At 36.7% G+C, this 20,805-nt stretch overlaps 1 protein-coding gene across 1 annotated transcript in view; it reads right to left on the bottom strand.

The window, feature by feature from the left end:
* The window catches only part of ATG4C (autophagy related 4C cysteine peptidase), a 100,246-nt gene that overhangs the window by 63,715 nt on the left and 15,726 nt on the right, over positions 1-20,805 (bottom strand). Inside the window, exon 2 of the mRNA XM_082358353.1 lies at positions 3,664-3,802. Coding sequence (XP_082214479.1) covers positions 3,664-3,739 — 76 coding nt within the window. The 5' untranslated portion in view covers positions 3,740-3,802. The remainder of the gene's footprint in view (positions 1-3,663; positions 3,803-20,805) is intronic.

Genomic DNA, 20,805 nt, shown 5'->3' on the forward strand with positions numbered 1-20,805 from the left:
TGGAGACTAGCTACCATAAACAAAATGTTACCAAAAAACCGATAGTCCATTAAGTCAGCAATTTGAAAATCACAAGTCAGGCTTTAAAAGATGCAAACAAGCCAAAGAGCACAGAAATAGTAGAGATGATAATGATTTTCTGGAGGAACAGAAACACCCAGAAGGATGATTTACTTCGTAATATTTTAAAAAGGAAATCAAGTTTACATACCTCATAAAGTCATGTAAATATGGGGGGGGAAGCAAAAATGAAACACTTTTTCAAGAAAGTAAGGTCCAGTTCTTTTAAATTTTAAGTGCTATGCCATTTCTAGTTCCATCTTTATATAATAATATTGACATTGATAAAAAATAATCCTAAATTATGTTCAGTGTATTCAGAGAACAGCAAGAGAGGCTGGGTTTGAATACAAGTTTCAAGACTTACCTAGATATACGACCTTGAATATGTCACCTAATCTCAGTTTTCTAATTTGCACAAAAAGAATACCTTAGAAACATATTAGGTTTAAATCTCAGAAAGATATCTAACTCAGAAAGATATGAAATTTAAATGAGAAGGTACATAAACTACAACATACTAGTGGGTGCTCAATCGATTTTAATCCTTCTTAAACCATCCATACTACACAAACTCTAAACAATGAAAATACATTCAACATTTTAGAATAATTTTCACCAATAAAAATAAAACTAAAATACTACTCTATAACTTAAAACTATCTAGAACATGTAGTTACCCTGAACAATCTGTTCTTCAGAGATTAGGGATTACCATAATCTTATGATGCCCACTTAAATATCTAGATAGGGAAAGCTACACATATGTAAATAATAGGTTAAATAACAATTCCTAGGTCACTGCTGAAATGTGTTGAGTACCTGTATGACAATGTTCAGACTTTATAAATGAAATCTTCATCACATAACCTATCCATCAGATTAAATGGTTGAAAAAGAACATAAGCCTCTGTTTGCAGATGACATGATTTACACACAGAAAATCCTAAAGAATCCACAAAAAATTATTAGAATAAAAGAGATTACCAAGTTTACAAGATACAAGATCAAATCATAAAAATCAACTGTATTTCTATATACTAGCAATGAAGAGTCTAAATGAAATGAAGAAAATTCATTTTAAAATAGCATTGAAAAGAATAAAATACTTAGGAATAACTTTAACAAAAGAAGTGCCAAGACTTGCACACAGAAAACTACAAAACATCATTGAAAGAAATTAAAGACCTAAATAAATGGAAAGACATCCCATGCCCATGGATTGGAAGACTTAATATGGCAATACTCTGTTAATATGCCAATACTCTGAAAATTGATCTACAGATTCACTAAAATCTATATAAAAATCCCAGCTGGATTTCTTGCAGAAATTGATAAGAGGATCAAAAATTCATATGGAAAATGCATGGAATCCGGAACAGTCAAAACAATCTTGGAAAAGAAGAACAAAGTTGGAGGAATCATACTTTCCAATTTCAAATTTTACAAAAAGCTAAAGTAATCAAGAGAATGTTCTACTGGCATAAGAACAAACATACAGATTAATGGAATAGAACTGAGAGTCCAGAAATAAATCTTTACATCTATGGTCAACTGATTTTAGGTAAGTGTGGCAAGACCAGTCAATGGAGAAAGAATATTCTTTTAAACAAATGGTGCTGGGACCAGATAGCCACATACAAAGAATAAAGTGGAACCTCTACCTCACATCATAAGCAAAAATTAACTAGAAATGGATCAAAGACCTAAATATAAGAGCTAAAAAGATAAAAACTCTTTAAAGAATAGGTGCAAATCTTCATGCCCTTGATTTAAGCAACAGTTTCTTAAAACAACATCAAAAGCACAAGCAACAAAAGGAAAAAAAATAGGTAAATTGGACCTCATCAAAAAGTAAAAGTTTTATGCTTCAATGGACACTATGAAGAAAGTGAAAAGACAATCCAAGAATGGGAGAAAATATTTGCAAATCATATATTTGCTGAGGGATTTTTATCTAGAATATATAAAGAACTCTTACAACTCAATAATAAAAAGACAACCCAATTTTAAAACATGCAAAAGATTTGAATGGACATTTCTTGAAAGAATATATACAAATTACCAATAAATACATAAAAAGAGGATTAACTTCATATGTTCATCAGGGAAATACAATCAAACTCACAGTGAGATACTTCACACTCACTAGAATGGGTCTAATTAAAAAGATAGACATTAACAGGTATTGCTGAGGATGTGGAGGAATTCAAACCCTCAAACATTTCTGGCAGGAATGTATAATGGTGCAAACAGTTTGGAAAACAGTTTGGTAGTTCCTTAAAAAGTTAAACTTAGGGTAAACATATGATCCAGCAATTCTACTCCTAGGTATATACCCAAGAAAACTGAAAACATATGTTTACACAAAAACTTGTATACAATATTCATAGCAGCATTATTCATATAGCCAAAAAGTGGAAACAACCCAAACATCTATCAACTAACGAGTGGTTAAAGAAAATGTGATATATCCATACAATGAAATATTATTCAGCCGTATAAGAGAATGAAGTATTGATATATACATGCTACAACATGAATTAACTTTCAAAACGTTATGTCAAGTGAAAGGAGTCAAAAACAAAAGGCCACAAGTTATACGATACCATTTATATGAAATGTCCAGAATAGGCAAATCCAGAGAGGCAAAAAGTAGACTGGTGGATGCCAGGGATTGGAGAGAGGTGGGGAGGAATAGGGAGTAGTTGCTAATGGGTACAAGGTAGCTTTTGGGGGTGATGAAAATGTTCTGGAATTAGATAGTGATGATGGTTGTACATTCCTGTGAGTGTACTAAAAACCACTGAATCATACACTTTAAAAAGGTGAATTTTAGTAGTATATGATTTAAATCTCAATTTTCAAAAAATTAATGTCTATAATCTTCAAAATACAATGTCAAGTTATTATCAAGTTTTAACTGTCTAAATAGCTAGCTGGCCATGACTTCCAGTGAACCAGGAGCCAACAGCCAATTGTGTTTTACCTGAATTTGCACTGTCAAGGGGTTTTACTAAATTTTATCATTCCTATCTTATGGATATTAACTTCTTCCAGTTGAAACTGGTTCTGCTGAGTATTTCTCCATCTTTGAAGGATTTTTCATCTCCAATTTGTTTCTAGTCTTAAGTGGGCTTCAAAACCACCATATGATCCTTATTGGATTTGTATGCAAACCAAGAGTAACTAAGTTAAAAATAAGAATCTGAGTGTGTTCCTAGAAGAAAGTCATATGTATCAGCATGTGAACTTTAAATGGTCTGCTTTGTGTGTTCAGCAGTCTATTTTGCTTGCTTCCTGGTTCATACATGAGGTTGCCTGATGCTGAGTCTGAAAACCTGAGGTATTATCATCACCTGAATAAATTCTATCTTCTTTGGAATTTTCTTTTTTAAAGGACCACATGATATGCCTGAGTTTCTAAGCAATGTTTATGATGGTATTTGGCTCTCTCTTCAGGTAGTATTCTTATCTACATTCCTTACAGAAATATTTCATTCAAAGAGAATCTCAGCAATTGTCAGTGACTTAATAAGGGAGATAATACATGTCTTCAAATATTTCTTTGGATTTATACAGTTTTCAAATCTTGATACTTACTATATTTCATATTGTTCCAAGCAGATATAAATTTAGTTTTTAGCTTGTCAACTTCATCTGTTCCTGTGGCCTCCATATTCAGATTCTAAAGAAAAATCCATCACTTGATTGCATTCTTCTGTAAGTTTAGACTTTTGTTCTGACATAAAGAAAAGAAGTTAAAGAAAAATAAGTAATGAGTACATATTATATGGTGCACTATCTATATGGTGCACTATCTGCTAAAGTTACTTAAGTGATTAAATACAACTTGAACTGGAAATGAGCAAATCAATTTTTCATTTTACAGAATAGAATACAATATACTCTAAAAATATTTTAATTGCAAAATATATTTTATTGTTGTATATTTTATGTACAATAAAAATTATCACACAAAACCAAACAATAAACTCCCCCAGACACTCACAATTAAGAACAATAACTTAGTAACACAAGTCAGTCTTGGTGAGATTATTCAAGACTTGTTTCATTTGTAATCAGAGAGGGTGATTTGAAATCGTATAAGAAATGGCGACTATCTTCAGAATGGAGGCTTCCACTTATATTGATTAAGTCACTAGTTTCATATAAAGCCTAGTTGTTTTTTTTAATTAAGGCATTTCCTATATTTCCAATACATCCTTGCTTCCTACTGCAGCATTTTTTAAAAAATCGAATGGCTTAAATTTACAAGACAATGTTTTCTTACTTTAAAATAAGAATAAATGTAGCTTATAAGTATTTAACTTACTTGAGGGAAAATTGATATACGTGATATGTAATCTGAAAGAGGAACAAATTATAACTGAAAATGTTTGAGCTTATTTGAAATAATTCACAGACAGTTTTCTTTTCAAGAAAAGAATGCCACACAGAACATTATCCTTTCAGGGTTATAAATATCAACTCAAAGGTATCGATACATTTGTTTCTCTGACAATAGGCATTCCATTTTATAATATGTATTAGAAGCTACTAATTATACATTATAACTGTGACAGAAGAAAGCATGGTCCACCGGAAGAATTTAAAAAGCCAATGCGACTAAGCACAGAATCCAAAAAAGTGGCATGAGATGTGGCTATCGGGTTAGACAGTGGCCAAAGCACACAGGGCCTTGTAGACCATGTTAAGGGTTTTGTTCTTTATCCAAAGAGCAACTGGTTCCAAACAGGAATATCAGAATCAGATTCTGTGGGTTTGTTTGGTTTTTTTTTGACTCCAACACAGAGAACAGATTGAAAAGGGACAAGAGTAAAGGGTGAGAGTTTACTACTACTGTATAGGATGAGGAGAGAGATGGTAGCTTGGACTAGAGCAGTGGAGATGGACAGAAATGGACATATGAAGAAACGTCAAGAATTCATTAGGTCTCAGTGATAAAATGGATGTGAAAGGTGAGAAAGAGGAATATGTCAAAGATACACCCAGGTTTCTGGCTTGTGAAATTAAATAGTTGGTGCCAATCACTTAAATAGGGAACATTAAATTAGGGGGACTTCCCTGGTGGCTCAGTGGTTAAGAATCCGCCTGCCAAAGCAGGGGATACGGTTCGATCCCTTGTCCAGGAAGATCCCACATGCCGCGAAGCAACTAAGCCCATGCGCCACAACTACTGAGCCAGCACTCTAGAGCCCACAAGCCACAACTACTGAGCCCATGTGCCACAACTACTGAAGCCCACGCACCTAGAGCCTGTGCTCCACTACAAGAGAAGCCACGGCAATGAGAAGCCTGCACACTGCAACGAACAGTAGCCCCCGCTCACCACAACTAGAGAAAGCCCGCGTGCAGCAAAGAAGACCCAACACAGCCAAAACTAAATAAAATTTTTTTTAATTATTTTTAAAAATAGGGAACATTAGGAGAAGGGCAGGTTAGAGGGAGAAGATCATGAATTGGATTTATGTGGAGTTTGAGATGGCTCTGAGATATAGTAGGGAATCATTCATTTTTATTTAATCACTCGATAAATTATTGCCAGGCACTGTTCTAGGTAGTGCAGATATAGCTTAGGGCAAAGGGAGTAAAATACTTGCTTTCATGACGCTTACACTCTAGACATTCTAGAGAGGCCAACAAGGCAGTTGGATATATAGCTCTGGAGCTCAAAGGTGAGGTTTGGGTGAGAGCTATTAATTTGAGAATTGCTGCTGTACAAATGAAGAGTTAAGAGCTATAAACATGTTTCTCAAGGATTCTGCCTCGTCCATGATGGTACCCCAGCCTTGAGGATGATATTCAAAGCCCTTCATGAAATTACATCTGCCCACTTACTCAGCTTTCTCTCTTGCCACTCCCTCACATGCACTATATACTAAAGCCATTTTTAATATTAATATTAAAGCTTCCTAAACTTGACATGCTAATATCTCCATGCCTTTGCATGTGCTCTTCCCTCCACCTACAATGCCTTCCTGCTCACCCTCATTTTTTGACTGTCTTACTATCATGAGTCCCTACGACCCAGCTTAAGTTTCTCCTCCTCTGGTAAGATTAGTAAGATTTTTACCCTCCTCCCAACCTCAAACTAAGACAGAAGCCCCTCTTCTTAGCTCCTTAGGAGCCTATGTCTTCCTCTATCACAGCACTCATCACACTGTATTGTAATAACTTGCTTCTTACCTGCCTCTTACACCAGACAGTAAACTTTTCAAATGTCCTTAAATTCTGCCTGGCACACAATTGTTTCTCAAAATGTTTATTAAATGAATCAGTGAACTGAAAAATTATGAAACATAAGCAGTAGTCTTACCTGCTGTAATTAGAATTCTTTAACTGACAACTAGAATAAAGAAAAAAATTTCCTCCCAAAAGTGCATTATTTAACAAAATTTGGAAAAGCAAGAAGGAGAAAAGTTTATAAAATGTGTGATTATATATAGTGCATCCACATGATGGGTTATATATCCATTAAAAATGCTTACAAAGAGTCTGTGAAAATGGGGAAACATTATGCAAAATCTAAAACTTTATGTATCACACAATACTGCCTGGGGGCTGAGGGGGAGGTGAAGGAGTGAAAAAAATGTATACCCAATTGCTGACAATAGTTTCCCTGACAAATTGCGTATGGCTATTTTTTTTTTATCACTATCGCCCACCTTTTCCAAATCTTATACAAAAAACACACGCAATTTTTAGAATTTAAAAAGTTTATTTTTAGGGACTTCCCTGGTGGTCCAGTAGTTAAGCCTCCAAGTTCCCAATGCAGGGGGCCCTGGTTCTATCCCTGGTCAGGGAACTAGATCCCGCATGCCACAACTAAGAGCCCACATGACGCAGCTAAAGATCCCACATGCCACAAATAAAAAGATCCCGAATGCCGCAACGAAGATCCCATGTGCCACAACTAAGATGCGGCACAGCCAAATGAATAAATGTTACAAAATATATATAAAGTTTATTTTTAAAAAGCCACCAACCATGAATCTTCTAAATACAAAATATTTAAAATAAGAGAATGTAAGGAACTTCCATACTGTTCTCCATTGTGGCTGCACCCATTTACATTCCCACCAACAGCGTAGGAGGGTCCATTCTTCTCCACACCCTCTCCAGCGTTTATCGTTTGTAGACTTTTGGACAATGGCCATTCTGACCAGTGCGAGGTGATACCTCATTGTAGTTTTGATTTGCATTTCTCTAATAATTAGCAATGTCTAACATCTTTTCATGTGCCTTTTGGCTATCTGTATGTCTTCTTTACAGAAATATCTATTTAGGTTTTCTGCCCATTTTTTGATTGGGTTATTTGTTTTTTTTATATTGAGCTGTGTGAGCTATTTGTATATTTTAGAGATTAATCCCTTGTTGGTCACATCATTTGCAAATATTTTCTCCCAATCTGTAGGTTGTTTTTTCATTTTGTTTATGGTTTCCTTTGCCGTGCAAATACTTTGATTTAATTAGGTCCCATTTGTTTCTTTTTGTTTTTATCTCCATTACTCTAGGAGACAAAGCCAAAAAGATATTGCTGTGATTTATGTCAAAAAGTGTTCTGCCAATGTTTTTAGGGGGGTTTTTGTTTTGTTTTATTTTTTGGCTGCGTTGGGTCTTTGTTGCTGCACATGGGCTTTCTCTAGTTGGGCAAGTGGGGGCTACTCTTCCTTGTAGTGTGCAGGCTTCTCATTGTAGTGGCTTCTCTTGTTGCAGAACACGGGCTCTAGGCACACGGGTTTCAGCAGTTGCAGCACGCAGGCCCTAGAGCGTGCAGACTTCAGTAGTTGTGGCATGCGGGCTCAGTACTTGTGCCTCATGGGCTCTAGAGCGCAGGCTCAGTAGTTGCGGCACACGGGTTTAGCTGCTCCACGGCATGTGGGATCTTCCCAGACCTGGAAAGATCAAACCTGTGTCCCCTGCATTGGCAGGCAGATTCTTAACCGCTGCGCCACCAGGCAAGTCCCTCTGCCTATGTTTTCCTCTAGGGGTTTTATAGCATCCGGTCTTACATTTAGGTCTTTAATCCATTTTGAGTTTATTTTTGTGTGTGGTGTTAGAGAGTGTTCTAATTTCATTCTTTTACATGTAGCTGTCCAGTTTTCCCAGCACCACTTACTGAAGAGACTGGAGATTCTTTAAAAAACCAAAAATAGAACTACCATATGATTCTGCAATACCACTCCTGGGCATATATAGGGACAAAACTAATTCAAAAGATCCATTCACCCTAATGTTCACTGCAGCACTATTTACAATAGCCAAGACATGGAAGCAACCTAAATGTCCATCGATAGATAAATGGATAAAGAAGATGTGATACATATATACAATGGAATATTACTCAGCCATAAAAAAGAATGAAATAATGCCATTTGCAGCAACATAGATGGACCTAGAGATTATCATATGAAGTAAAGCAAGCCAAAGACAAACATCATATGATATCGCTTATATGTGCAATTTAAACAAAAATGATACAAATGAACTTACATAAAGAACAGAAACAGACCCACAGACAAAGAAAACAACCTTATGGTTACCAAAGAGGAAAGGGGCGGGGGAGGGATAAATTAGGAGTTTGGGATTAACATATACACACCACTCTATTAAAAATAGATAACCAACAAGGACCTACTATATAGCACAGAGAACTATACTCAATATTTTGTAATAACCTATAAGGGAAAAGAATCTGAAAAAAATAGACCTATGTATGTATGTATAACTGAATCACTTTGCTGTAAACTTGAAATAACACAACATTATAAATCAACTATAGTTCAATAAAAATGAATAAATTAAAAAATAAAAATAAAATAAGAGAATGTACATGCATGTATTTTCTTTCTAAGTTAGAAAGAAAGTAGGCCACAGGGAGGACCTTGATTCAAAGAGTTCCCAATACCAGCTACCAGGAACACTCTGGACAGTCCTTAGCAACAGTGTGAAAGTCAACATGACTTTCAAGTGTGCTGGGGGAAAATCAAGACAAAATGAGACATTTTCTATGAGGAAAGTCTGTATATTAGATAAAGACTCCTAAATAAATAAATAAATAAATAACCAAGGTAAGATGCTGTGACAGATACAGAAATTAATGAGACAAATATACTAACCTCAAGGAACTTAGAGTGGAATAAATTGTTAAATTATTCTTTTACTGTTATTTTTACTTCAAACTCCTGCTACTTATAGACTATTTACTCAGAGTAATTTTACCCCAAACTTGAAACATTTGAAATGTTTTTGGAACATCTCAACTATTTTATAAGAATGCATTTATTGCCATTGTTTAATATAGAGTACATGGAAAGAATAAAATTATTATCATAAGGTCAAATTAACTAAGCTGTTATTAGTTTAACAATTCAGTATAGTTACTTTCCATATAACTAAAATTGAATTCCAATCTTCTATAAAGACAGAAACCCACTTTATTTCCATAACAAAAATTTAAATGGCTGTTTCTAAAAATCCTAACTTTTTAGAGCAGAGATGATTTTGAAAGGTGATCCCTCGAACCATATTAGAAAGTACTATAAACTAAAACACTTTAAAAAGGAACCAAAAATTCCTAATGAGGAAAGCATTTTCCTTACTGCATATTAAAACACATTATAAAACTACAGTAATTAAGTTTAGTAATACTTAAATTTATTGATCTTATTAGCAAAGGATGACACTGAGTAAAACATAACAGGGAGTAGAGAAATAAATCCAAATATATTTGAGAATTTAGTGACTGATACAAGAGATATTTCATATCAGTGAGAAAAGATAGCTGATTTAGTAAATAGTACTGGAATAATAAACTAGCCAGTTTAAAAATAAAGCTACCTCACACATTATAAATTCTAGACCAATCACAGAATTAAATGAAAATGCAAACACATGGCATGTTTGCACATACTACAGGGAAGTATTGATTTAAATGTTTTTAACAGTCTTGTAGAAAAGACCTTTCTAAGCATGGTATGCAATACTAGAAATCAGAAAGGAAAATGTAATCACATAAAAAAGAAAACTTCTGCCAGGAAGAAGAAAAAGAAAGCATTAACAAGGTTGACTTGCAATTCATAAATTAAGAAAAAAATCCAATTCATATTGTATAGACAAAGCATTAATGTCCATAATATACAAAGAGCTCTTAAAAATCAATCAGAAAAAAAAAACTAAATGGAAAAAAAAACAAGCATTCTGAAAGAAAAGGACCAATAAACATATGAAAATATTTTCAACCTTACTAGGTCAAAGTAATGCACATTAAAGAAATTTAATATTTTTTTCATATTCACAAGAGATATTAGCAAGCCTGAGGTAACAAGCATTCTACAAAATTATTTCTCAGATAACAAACTCCTTGAGGGCAGAGAATGTGTCTTGTTCACTACTATATCCTCACACCTAGCACACAGGAGTGCTAGTAGACACAAATATCTGTTGATGATACATATTATGACCTATATTTATCACCATAAAGAGATATCCAATAAAAAGTTTTTTAAAAAAGATATCCAGAGAGCATCAAAATATGTGAGGCAAAACTGTAAGAAGAAATAGACTAATCCACTGTTATAACTGGAGACTTTAACACCTCTCTATCAGAAATGAACACATTCAGCAGGCAGAAAATCAGTAAAGACATAACTGAGCTCAAAAGCAGCATCAATCAACAGCTACAGACTACCCCTCCAAGGGGCCTCTGTAGGGGGGAAAAAAAAAAACAGCTACAGACTAGACAGCTACAGACTACTTCACCTATCTTCTCAGGTTCATACAGAATATTCACCAAAATAGACCACATTCTGGGCCATAAAACACCTCTTAACAAATTTAAAAGGATCAAAATCATACAGTGTTTGCTCTTACCATGGTGGAGTTGAACTGGAAATCAAAAATGAAAAGATAGCCTAAAAATCCCAAAATACTTGGAGCTTAAACAACATACCTCTCATGGGTCAAAGAAGAAATCTCAAATCTCATGGGTCAAAGAAGGGAAATTGAAAAGTATTTTGAATTAAATGAAAATGAAAAAGTAGTATCTAAATTTGTGGGATGCAACAAATGCATGGCTACAGGGAATTTTATAGCACTGAATGCACATATTAGAAAAGAAAGATAAAATTAATAACATAAGCTTCAACCTTAGAAAACCAGAAAAATAAGAGCAAATTAAATCTAAAGTAAGCAGAAAAAAGGAAATAATAAAAATTAGGGCAGAAAAAAATAATCAATAGAGATTGAATGAAACCAATCAATGAAACCAAAAGGGGCTTCTTTGAAAAGATCAATAAAACCTATAAGCCTCTAGCCAGGCTAACTAAGAAAAAAGAGAGAAGACACAAATTACTAATACCAGAAATAAAGAGAAGGCATCAGCACAGCTCCCACAGAAATTTAAATAATAATAAGAAATATTATGAACAACTCTATGCTCACAAATTTGATAACCCAGATGAAATGGACCAAATCCTTGAAAGATAGTCTGCCAAAAGTCACAGAAGAAAACACAGACAATCTGAATAGGGCTATATCTATTTTTAAAAGTGAATCAATAATTCATAACCTTTAAAACACAAAGCATCAAGCCCAGATGGCGTCACTGAGTTCTACCATACATTTAAGAAAGAAGTTATGTCCATTCTCTACAATTTCTTCCAGAAGATAGAAGCAGAGGGAATACTTCCAAACTCATTCTATGAAGTCAGCATTACCCTAATACCAAAACCAAAGACATTACAAGAAAAGAAAACTACTGACCAGTATTTCTCATGAACATAGCTGCAAAATCCTCAACTAAATATTAGGAAATCAAATTCAGCAATGCATAGGAGATGCATCTGGGTGGCCTCTTTAGTGGAGTAGGAAGACCCTGAGCTCACCTCCTCCCACAGGCATACCAAAATTACAAATATTTACAGAGCAACTATTGATTATAGACCGGAAGACCAACAGAAAAGATCTTCTACAACTAAAGGTATAAAGAAGTAAACATACAAGATGGATAGGAGGGGCAGAGACTTAGTATAGTAAAGACCCATTCCCCAGGGCTTCCCTGGTGGCGCAGTGGTTGAGAATCTGCCTGCCGCCAATGCAGGACACGGGTTCGAGCCCTGGTCTGGGAAAATCCCACATGCCGCGGAGCAACTAGGCCCGTGAGGCACAACTACTGAGCCTGCGCATCTGGAGCCTGTGCTCCGCAACAAGAGAGGCCACGATAGTGAGAGGCCCGCGCACCGCGATGAAGAGTGGCCCCTGCTTGCCACAACTAGAGAAAGCCCTCGCACAGAAACGAAGACCCAACACAGCCAAAAATAAATTAATTAATTAATTAAAAAAAAAAAAAAACCCATTCCCCAAGGTGGCTGACCCAGGAACAAAATGATAATTACAGTTGTAGAGGTTTCTCCCCAAGGAGAAAGGGGGTCCAAGCCCCACACTGGGTCCCAAGCCCCCCAAAAGATTTGGCTTGGAAAGCCAGTGGGGCTTACTTTCGGGAGAGGAAGAGGACTGGGCAAAATAGAGACTCCACTCTTAAAGGACGCACTCAAAACCTCACACTCTCTGGGACCCAGAACAAAAGCAGTAATTTGAAAGGAGTCTGGGTCAGACCTACCTGCTGATCTTGGCAGAGAGGCAGGAGGCAACTGGAGCTCACCCTGGGGACATACACACTGGCGGCCGCCATTTTGGGGAGCTTGTTCTACTGCAAGGACCCCGGTGCTGTCAAGTACCATTTTGGACTCCTCTCTCTCGCTTATTATCTCTGGAACCAAGCCCTTCCCACCAACATGTCACCACCTGAAATGGGGTTCCTAAGGCCATGCAACTAGTCAGGCAGAGACACAGCCTCACACACCAGCAGGCCAGCTACCTTAAGACGCCCCCCTCCCCCAAGCCCACAACTGCCACAGGACCCGCGCTGTACAGAAGAGGGCCCAGGACCTGGCCCCACATACCAGTGCACCAGCACTAGCCTCAGAACCGCCAGGCCTTGCAGCCAGAGAACCCAGGGCCTGGCCCCACCCACTAGTGGGCAGTCACCAGCCACAGAACTCCCTGGGCCCAGGCCTTACCCATGAGTGTGCCAACACCTCAACTCCAGGACCCCCAGGGCCCTACAACCAAAGACCCTGGGACCCAGCTTCACCCACCAATTAGCAGGCACTAGCCCCAGGACCACCTGGGCCTCACCCCGCCCCCCACACCAACAGGCTGCTACCAGCTCTGTAATCCCCAGGCTCTACAGCCAGAGATTCCAGGATTCAGCTCTACCAACCAGTGGGCTGGCACTAGCCCCAGGACCTCAGACACTAGTGGGTGGGCACCAGCACCAGAATCCCATGGGCTACGGACCCACCCATCAGAGGGCAGACACCAGACCCAGGACCACCACAGCCCCACAGCCTGTCATGTCAGGACACAGCCCACCAACCAGCAGAAAAGCACCACCCACAGGACACACTGGGTCCTGGCCCTGCCAACCAGCAAGCCAACACCAGCTCTAGGATGCCCTGGGCCCCTCAGCCAGCCTCCCCAGGATCTAGCCCAACACACGAGTGGGTAAAAAATCAGCTTTGGGACACCCCAGACCCTGCAGCCAGCCATGCCAAAAAATGGACCTGACCACCAGCAGGCTGACAATAGATCCAGGACCCCCCAGCCCCACACCAGAACCCAGTTCCCACCCACCAGTGGGACAGCACTAGCCCCAGGACCCTCTGGGGCTCTGCAGTCAGGTGCCTCATGACCCAGCCCCACCAACCAGCAGCCAACAGCCTCTGCACAAGACAGGGCCTGACAAAGAAATAGACTGGGGACCAGTCATGCCTACCAGACCAACCACAGTAGCCAGCTCACCACAACAGAAGAACCCATGCAGCCCACAAAGCGGGCACCCTTAGACCATATAGCTCCGGTAACTACAAGGGAGTGCACTGCTGGGACGCATAGGATGTCTCCTACACAAGGTCACTTCTCCAAGGATGGAAACATAACCAACCTAACAAATACATAAAAATAAAAATAGCAAATTAGGCAAAATGAGAAAACAGAAAAATATTTTGCAAATAAAGTAACAAGATAAAATTTAGAAGAACTAAAGGAAGCAGAGATAAGCAATCTAACCAATAAAGTGGTCAAGGTAATGATCATAAAGATGTTCAAAGAACTCAGAAGAAGATTGGATGAACAGAGAGAGAAGTTAGAAGTTTTTAACAAAGAGTTAGAAAATACAAAGAAGAACAAACAGAGGTAAATACAGTAACTGAAATAAAAAATACAACACAAGAAATCAACAGAAGACTGCATGATATAAGCAATGGATCAGTGAGCTGGAAGACAAAGTAGTGAAAATCACTAAACCTGGATGGAAAAAGAAAAAGTAATAAAAAGAAACAAAGACAGTTTAAGAGACCTCTGCACAATGACTCACATTCACATCACAGGGGTCCCAGAAGAAGAAGAGACAGAAAAAAGCAGAGAATGTATGAAAGACATAATAGTTGAAAACTTGCCTAAACTGGGAAATGAAACAGACACAGACATCCAGGTCCAGGAAGCATAGAGAGTCCCAAATGAGACCAACCCAAAAAAGACTACAACAAGACACATAGTAATTAAATCAGCAAAAATTAAAGATAAAGAGAACATTAAAAACAGCCAAGGAAGAAGCAACAAGCTACAAAGGAACTCCCATTAGGCTATCAGCTGACTTTTCAGCAGAAACTCAGCAGGCCAAAAGGGAGTGGCATAATACATTTAAAGTAATGAAAGGGAAAAACCTACAACCAAGAAGACTCTACCTACCCAGCAAGGCTTTCACTCAGATTTTATGGTGAGATCAAGATTCACAGACAAGCAAAAGCCAAAAGAGCTCAGCTCAACCAAACCAGCTTTACAGGAATTGTTAAAGGGACTTCTCTAAATGAAAAAGAAAGGCCACAACTAGAAACATAAAAATTACAAAAGGAAAACCTCACTGGTAAAGGCAAATATACAATAAAGGTAGTAAACCAACGAAGTACAAAGTTAGTAGGAAGGTTAAAAGACAGAAGTAGTAAAACCACCTACATCCACAATAACTAGTTAGGGATATACAAAACAAAAAGATGTAAAATATGATGTCAAAAACAGTAAACATGGTGGGGGAAGAAAAAATGCAGGGTTGTTAAAATGTGTTTGAACTTAAGAAATCAGCAACTTAAAACAATCATATAAATATATAGAGATTGCTATATATAAACCGCATGGTAATAACCAAGCAAAAAACTACAATAGATACACAGAAAAAAAAAAAAAGAAAAAAGGTATCCAAATACAACACTAAAGCTAGTCATCAAATTACAAGGGAAAAGAGCAAAAGAAGAAGAAAGGAACAAAAAGAACTACACAAACAACCCAAAACAGTTAACAAAATTGCAAAAATTACACAGCTATCAATAATTACTTTAAATGTAAATGGACTAAATACTCCAAACAAGGGCAGAGAGTGCCTGAATGGATACAAAAACAAGACCCATACATACGCAGCCTACATGAAACTCACTTCAGATCTAAAGACACAGACTGAAAGTGAGGGGACGGAAAAAGGTATTCTATGCAAATGGACATGAAAGCCAGGATAGCAACACTTATATCAAACAAAATAGACTTTAACAAAGACTATAACAAGAGGCAAAGAAGGAGCTTGCATAATGATCAAGGAATCAGTCCAAGAAGTAGATATAACTGTTGTAAATATATAAGCACACAACATATGAGCACCTAAATACATAAAGCAAATATTAACAGACATGAAGAAACTGACAGTAACACAATAACATCAATAGTAGGGAACTTTAACAGCCTACTTACATGAACTGAAAACATCCAGATAGAAAATCAATTCGGAAAAAGGGGTTTAAATGACACATTAGATACGATGCATTTCAAAGATATATAGAGAACATACCATTCAAAAACAGCCAAATACACATTCTTTACAAATGCACATGGAACTTTCTCCAGGATAGATCAAACGCTAGGCCACAAAACAACTCTCAGTAAATTTAATAAAATCCAAATTATATCATGAATCTTTTCTGACCATAATGCTATGAGACTAGAAATCAACTACAAGAAAAATACTGCAAAAGAGCACAAACAGGGCTTCCCTGGTGGCGCAGTGGTTGAGAATCTGCCTGCTAATGCAGGGGACACGGGTTCGAGCCCTGGTCTGGGGGGATCCCACATGCCGCGGAGCAACTAGGCCCGTGAGCCACAACTACTGAGCCTGCGCGTCTGGAGCCTGTGCTCCACAACAAGAGAGGCTGCGATAGTGAGAGGCCCGCGCACCGCGATGAGGAGTGGCCCCCACTTGCCACAACTAGAGAAAGCCCATGCAAAGCAACGAAGACCCAACACAGCCAAAAATAAATAAATTAATTAATTAAAAAAAAAAAAAAGCCAGACCCTAGTTAAAGTGGTCAGGACAAACTTATAAAAAAAAAAAAAAAAGGCACAAACACATGGAAGCTAAGCAATATGCTAGTAAACAACCAATGCTTACTAGCATGATTTTGAAGTCACTGAAAAAATCAAAAAATACCTGGAGACAAATGGAAACAAAAACACGACAATCCAAAATCTATAGGACAATAAAGACAAAAATAAACAAATGGGACCTAATGAAACTTAGAAGCTTTTGCACAGCATAGGAAACCATAAACAAGATGAAAAGACAACCCTCAGAATGGGAGAAAATATTTGCAAACGAAGCAATGGACAAAGGACTAATATCCAAAATACACAGCAGCTCATGCAGCTCAATATCAAAAAAACAAACAACCCAATCCAAAAATGGGCAGAAGACCTAAATAGACATTTCTCCAAACAAGATATACAGATTGCCAACAAACACATGTAAGGATGCTCAACATCACTAATCATTAGACAAATGCAAATCAAAACCACAATGAGGTATCACCTCACACCAGTCAGAATGGGATCATCAAAAAATCTACAAACAATAAATGCTGGAAAGGTGTGGAGAAAAGGGAACCCTCTTGCACTGTTGGTGGGAATGTAAATTGATACAGCCACTATGGAGAACAGTATGGAGGTTCCCTAAAAAACTAAAAATAGAACTATCCCATAACCCAGCAATCCCACTACTGGGCATATACCCTGAGAAAACCATAACTCAAAAAGAGTCATGCACCACAATGTTCACTGCAGCACTATTTACAATAACCAGGACATGGAAGCAACCTAAGTGTCCATTAACAGATGAATGGATAAAGAAGATGTGGCACATATATACAATGGAATATTACTCAGCCATAAAAAGAAACAAAATTGACTTATTTGTAGTGAGGTGGATGGACCTAAAGTCTGTCATACAGAGTGAAGTAAGTCAGAAAGAGAAAAAGAAACACTGTATGCTAACACATATATATGGAATCTTAAAAAAAATGGTTCTGAAGAACCTAGGGGCAGGACAGGAATAAAGACGCAGACATAGAGACTGGACTTAAGGACATGGGAGGGGGAAGGGTAAGCTGGGACAAAGTGAGAGAGTAGCACTGACATATATACACTACCAAATGTAAAACAGATAGCTAGTAGGAAGCAGCTGCATAGCACAGGGAGATCAGCTGGGTGCTTTGTGTTCACCTAGAGGGGTGGGATAGGGAGGCTGGGAGGGAGACACAAGAGGGAGGGTATATGGGGATATAAGTATACCTATAGCTGATTCACTTTGTTATACAGCAGAAACTAACACAGCAATATAAAGCAATTATACTCCAATAAATATTAAAAAAAAAAGAAGTCCATAATGTTAAAAGTGGAAATCTCTAAGAGACGCAATATCATTTTTTTTAACATTAGGAGAAGCTTTAACAAGGTATGATTTATGTTGAGACTCTATGCTGACATTATGCAATGTCATTTCTACTTTCTTTTTTGTACTTCTCTTTATTAAAGTGTTTACATTGAGCCTCTTTTAAAATAATAACAGAATTATTCAAAAGTAAATCGCTCAAATGAAAAACTTAACACAGGAAATTACAAGTGTGTCCAGGTTATGTTAAATTCTAACAAAAACAACTTAAACTGCTCAACTAATGTTGGAAGCCATCCAGACGCTGCAACACCATGACAAGGTCATGGGGCGCTCCAGTGCGGAACTGCAAGGCGGAACCGCACGTGGAAGGTGGACTACATTCCTCGTAAAAGCAATACTTATAATTTCTATATATGTAAATTTAAGTGTGGCAGGATTTGCCCCAAGGAAAAATCTTAGATTTCCTGACTTCCCCTTTGAGTACTGTTTGGCAAGGCCCGGTGCCTAAAAAGGGACATTGGGAAACAGTGACTAAATCTGGACGTAGGGAAATGTTTCTTTGGAAAACACCATCCTCCCTAGAGATATGGCCATATGAGGGTGTTTATGATGGTAATAATAATTTGTGGTTCAATATTAATGGTAGTTTAATGATATTTGATCAATTAACTGGTGAACAGATATGTTCTAGATTAGGGACAAATAGAAATGATTTGGAAAGTTATTCTTTAATAGATTATTGGGATCCTAATATTGTTTGTTGCTATATTAAATTGCCTTTGAGTAGCAATATTCAAAATAGAAATTGTAAAATATATTTTAGATATTTTAATGGCATTATAAAAAAGGAATGTCCATGTAGGAAAAGCTATGTGGGGGCTAGGGATATATAGAATATAAGGATATATTTAGACTTAGGTGTTAAGGTTGGTTAACCACCAAGAATAATTCTTAGAACATGTACTGTACGTAATGGTACCCTTGGAATTTATCTTATGAGAAAATCTAGAAACTAAAAGGTATGGTTTACATAATCTTTTAAGGAAATCTTTGTGGGTTCAAAATGATTCATTCTTTTGACTCAAAACAATAGTATTACAATGTATGTTAATGATTTATGTAATTCTACTGTAATCTATATATGAGTATATGAAATAAAGAAAGCACGAGATGGTGCTATTTTTAGTTGGCTGAGTCCACGAGTCTCAGTCTCCTTCCTGTTGTTCATCGCCAACGCTGTCCATCCTTTTGGGGTACCCTGGATCCTGTTGGAGCTGGACTCCGACAAACTAAGAAATCTACAGAGAAGACATTCTATTACAAAATTCCTAAAAAGCCTATGAGAAAGATAAAAATGCTGAGACAAAGTGCTTTTTTCCTTTTTAAGATAAACAACATTATTCTTGTGTTTCTCAAAGACATCAGATTCAGCTATTTAGTCATTTACAAAACTTAACTTCCTCAATGTAATTCCCCAGAACAGCTTTAGCTGAGTAAAATGACTTGGAGGCTACCCCTTGTTAACTCATAATTTTTTTTCTCCTAAAAATAAATGTGGTGAGATCTGGAAAGAGGAAAAAGCATAAATTAATACTTGCATCCATTCAGTCTACTAAAATATTTTCTTTAAATGAGTCTCATGTATGAATAGGGAATATAGTTAATAATTACATAATATCTTTGGAGGGTGACATACTGTAACTAGACTAATTGTGGTGATCATTTTAAAATGTATAAAAATACCAAATCACTATGTTAATAGGAACTAACATAGTGTTTAGGTTAATTATACTTCAAAAACAAACAAACTTATAGAAAAAGACATCAGATTTCTGGTTACCAGAGGAGGGGATGACAGAGGAGGAGTTGGATGAAGGCAGTCAAAAGGTACAAACTTCCAGTTATTTAAAAAAAAAGAAAAGTTACAAACTTCCAGTTGTAAGATAAATAAGTACTAGGGATGTAATTAACATGATAAATATAATTAGCACTGCTGTATGTTATATATGAAACTTAAGAGAGTAAATCCTGAGTTCTCTTCACAAGAAAAAAAATTTTTTTTCTATTTCTTTAATTTTGTATCTATATGAGATGACAGATGATCACTCAACTTATTGTGATAATCACTTCATGATGTATGGAAGTCAAATCTTTATGCTGTACATCTTAAACTTATACAGTGCTGTATGTCAATTATATCTCAATAAAGCTGGAAGAAAATGTATATAATAATTTAAAAAATCAATGAAGAAAAAAATTTGTTCCTTTTGTTTGTGTGAGAAAAGCCAGGGAAAGGCAAGACAAACAGTACTTTTAGTTTAACTATAAAAGAAAAAAAAACATACAAATGAAGAAACCGCAATTCTAAACTATCCTCACCTACAAATTCCCTTTCCCAAAGCTTTCCTGATTTAAAAAAAAAATTAAAAATGAATTAAAAGTCACTAGTCTATCAATTATAAAGTGAAGAGATGATTTACCCATTATCCAGTATATTTCAATCTCCTGTGATACCTAAAATACATGGTTTGACTGCTCCAGGAAAAAAAAAATGATACGCCAAAACTCTTGGTTATTTTATGTAGTGTTGTCAGAGCCTCAGTCTAAAAAACCATCCAAATAACATTCTCCACAATTTCCAAATACTTTTTAGAAGGGATTTATGGTTTATTTCTTAAAACTTTAGAGAAATTGGCAACACTTTTTTCAAGTAGACATTCTTCACTAACGCATACTACAACAAATTTTATCATCCACCATTTCCATATTTGTTTGCTGTTTACATTCTGACGATTCCATTTTTAATTTAAAAATAATAGCATTAAAGAGGAGAAAACTCTTTACCTCAGTAAACATAGATAAAGCCACTAGATGAGGTTCATTCCTCAACT

The sequence above is a fragment of the Balaenoptera borealis genome, assembly GCF_965194805.1.
Source record: "Balaenoptera borealis genome assembly, chromosome: 1".
Taxonomy (NCBI): Eukaryota; Metazoa; Chordata; class Mammalia; order Artiodactyla; family Balaenopteridae; genus Balaenoptera; species Balaenoptera borealis.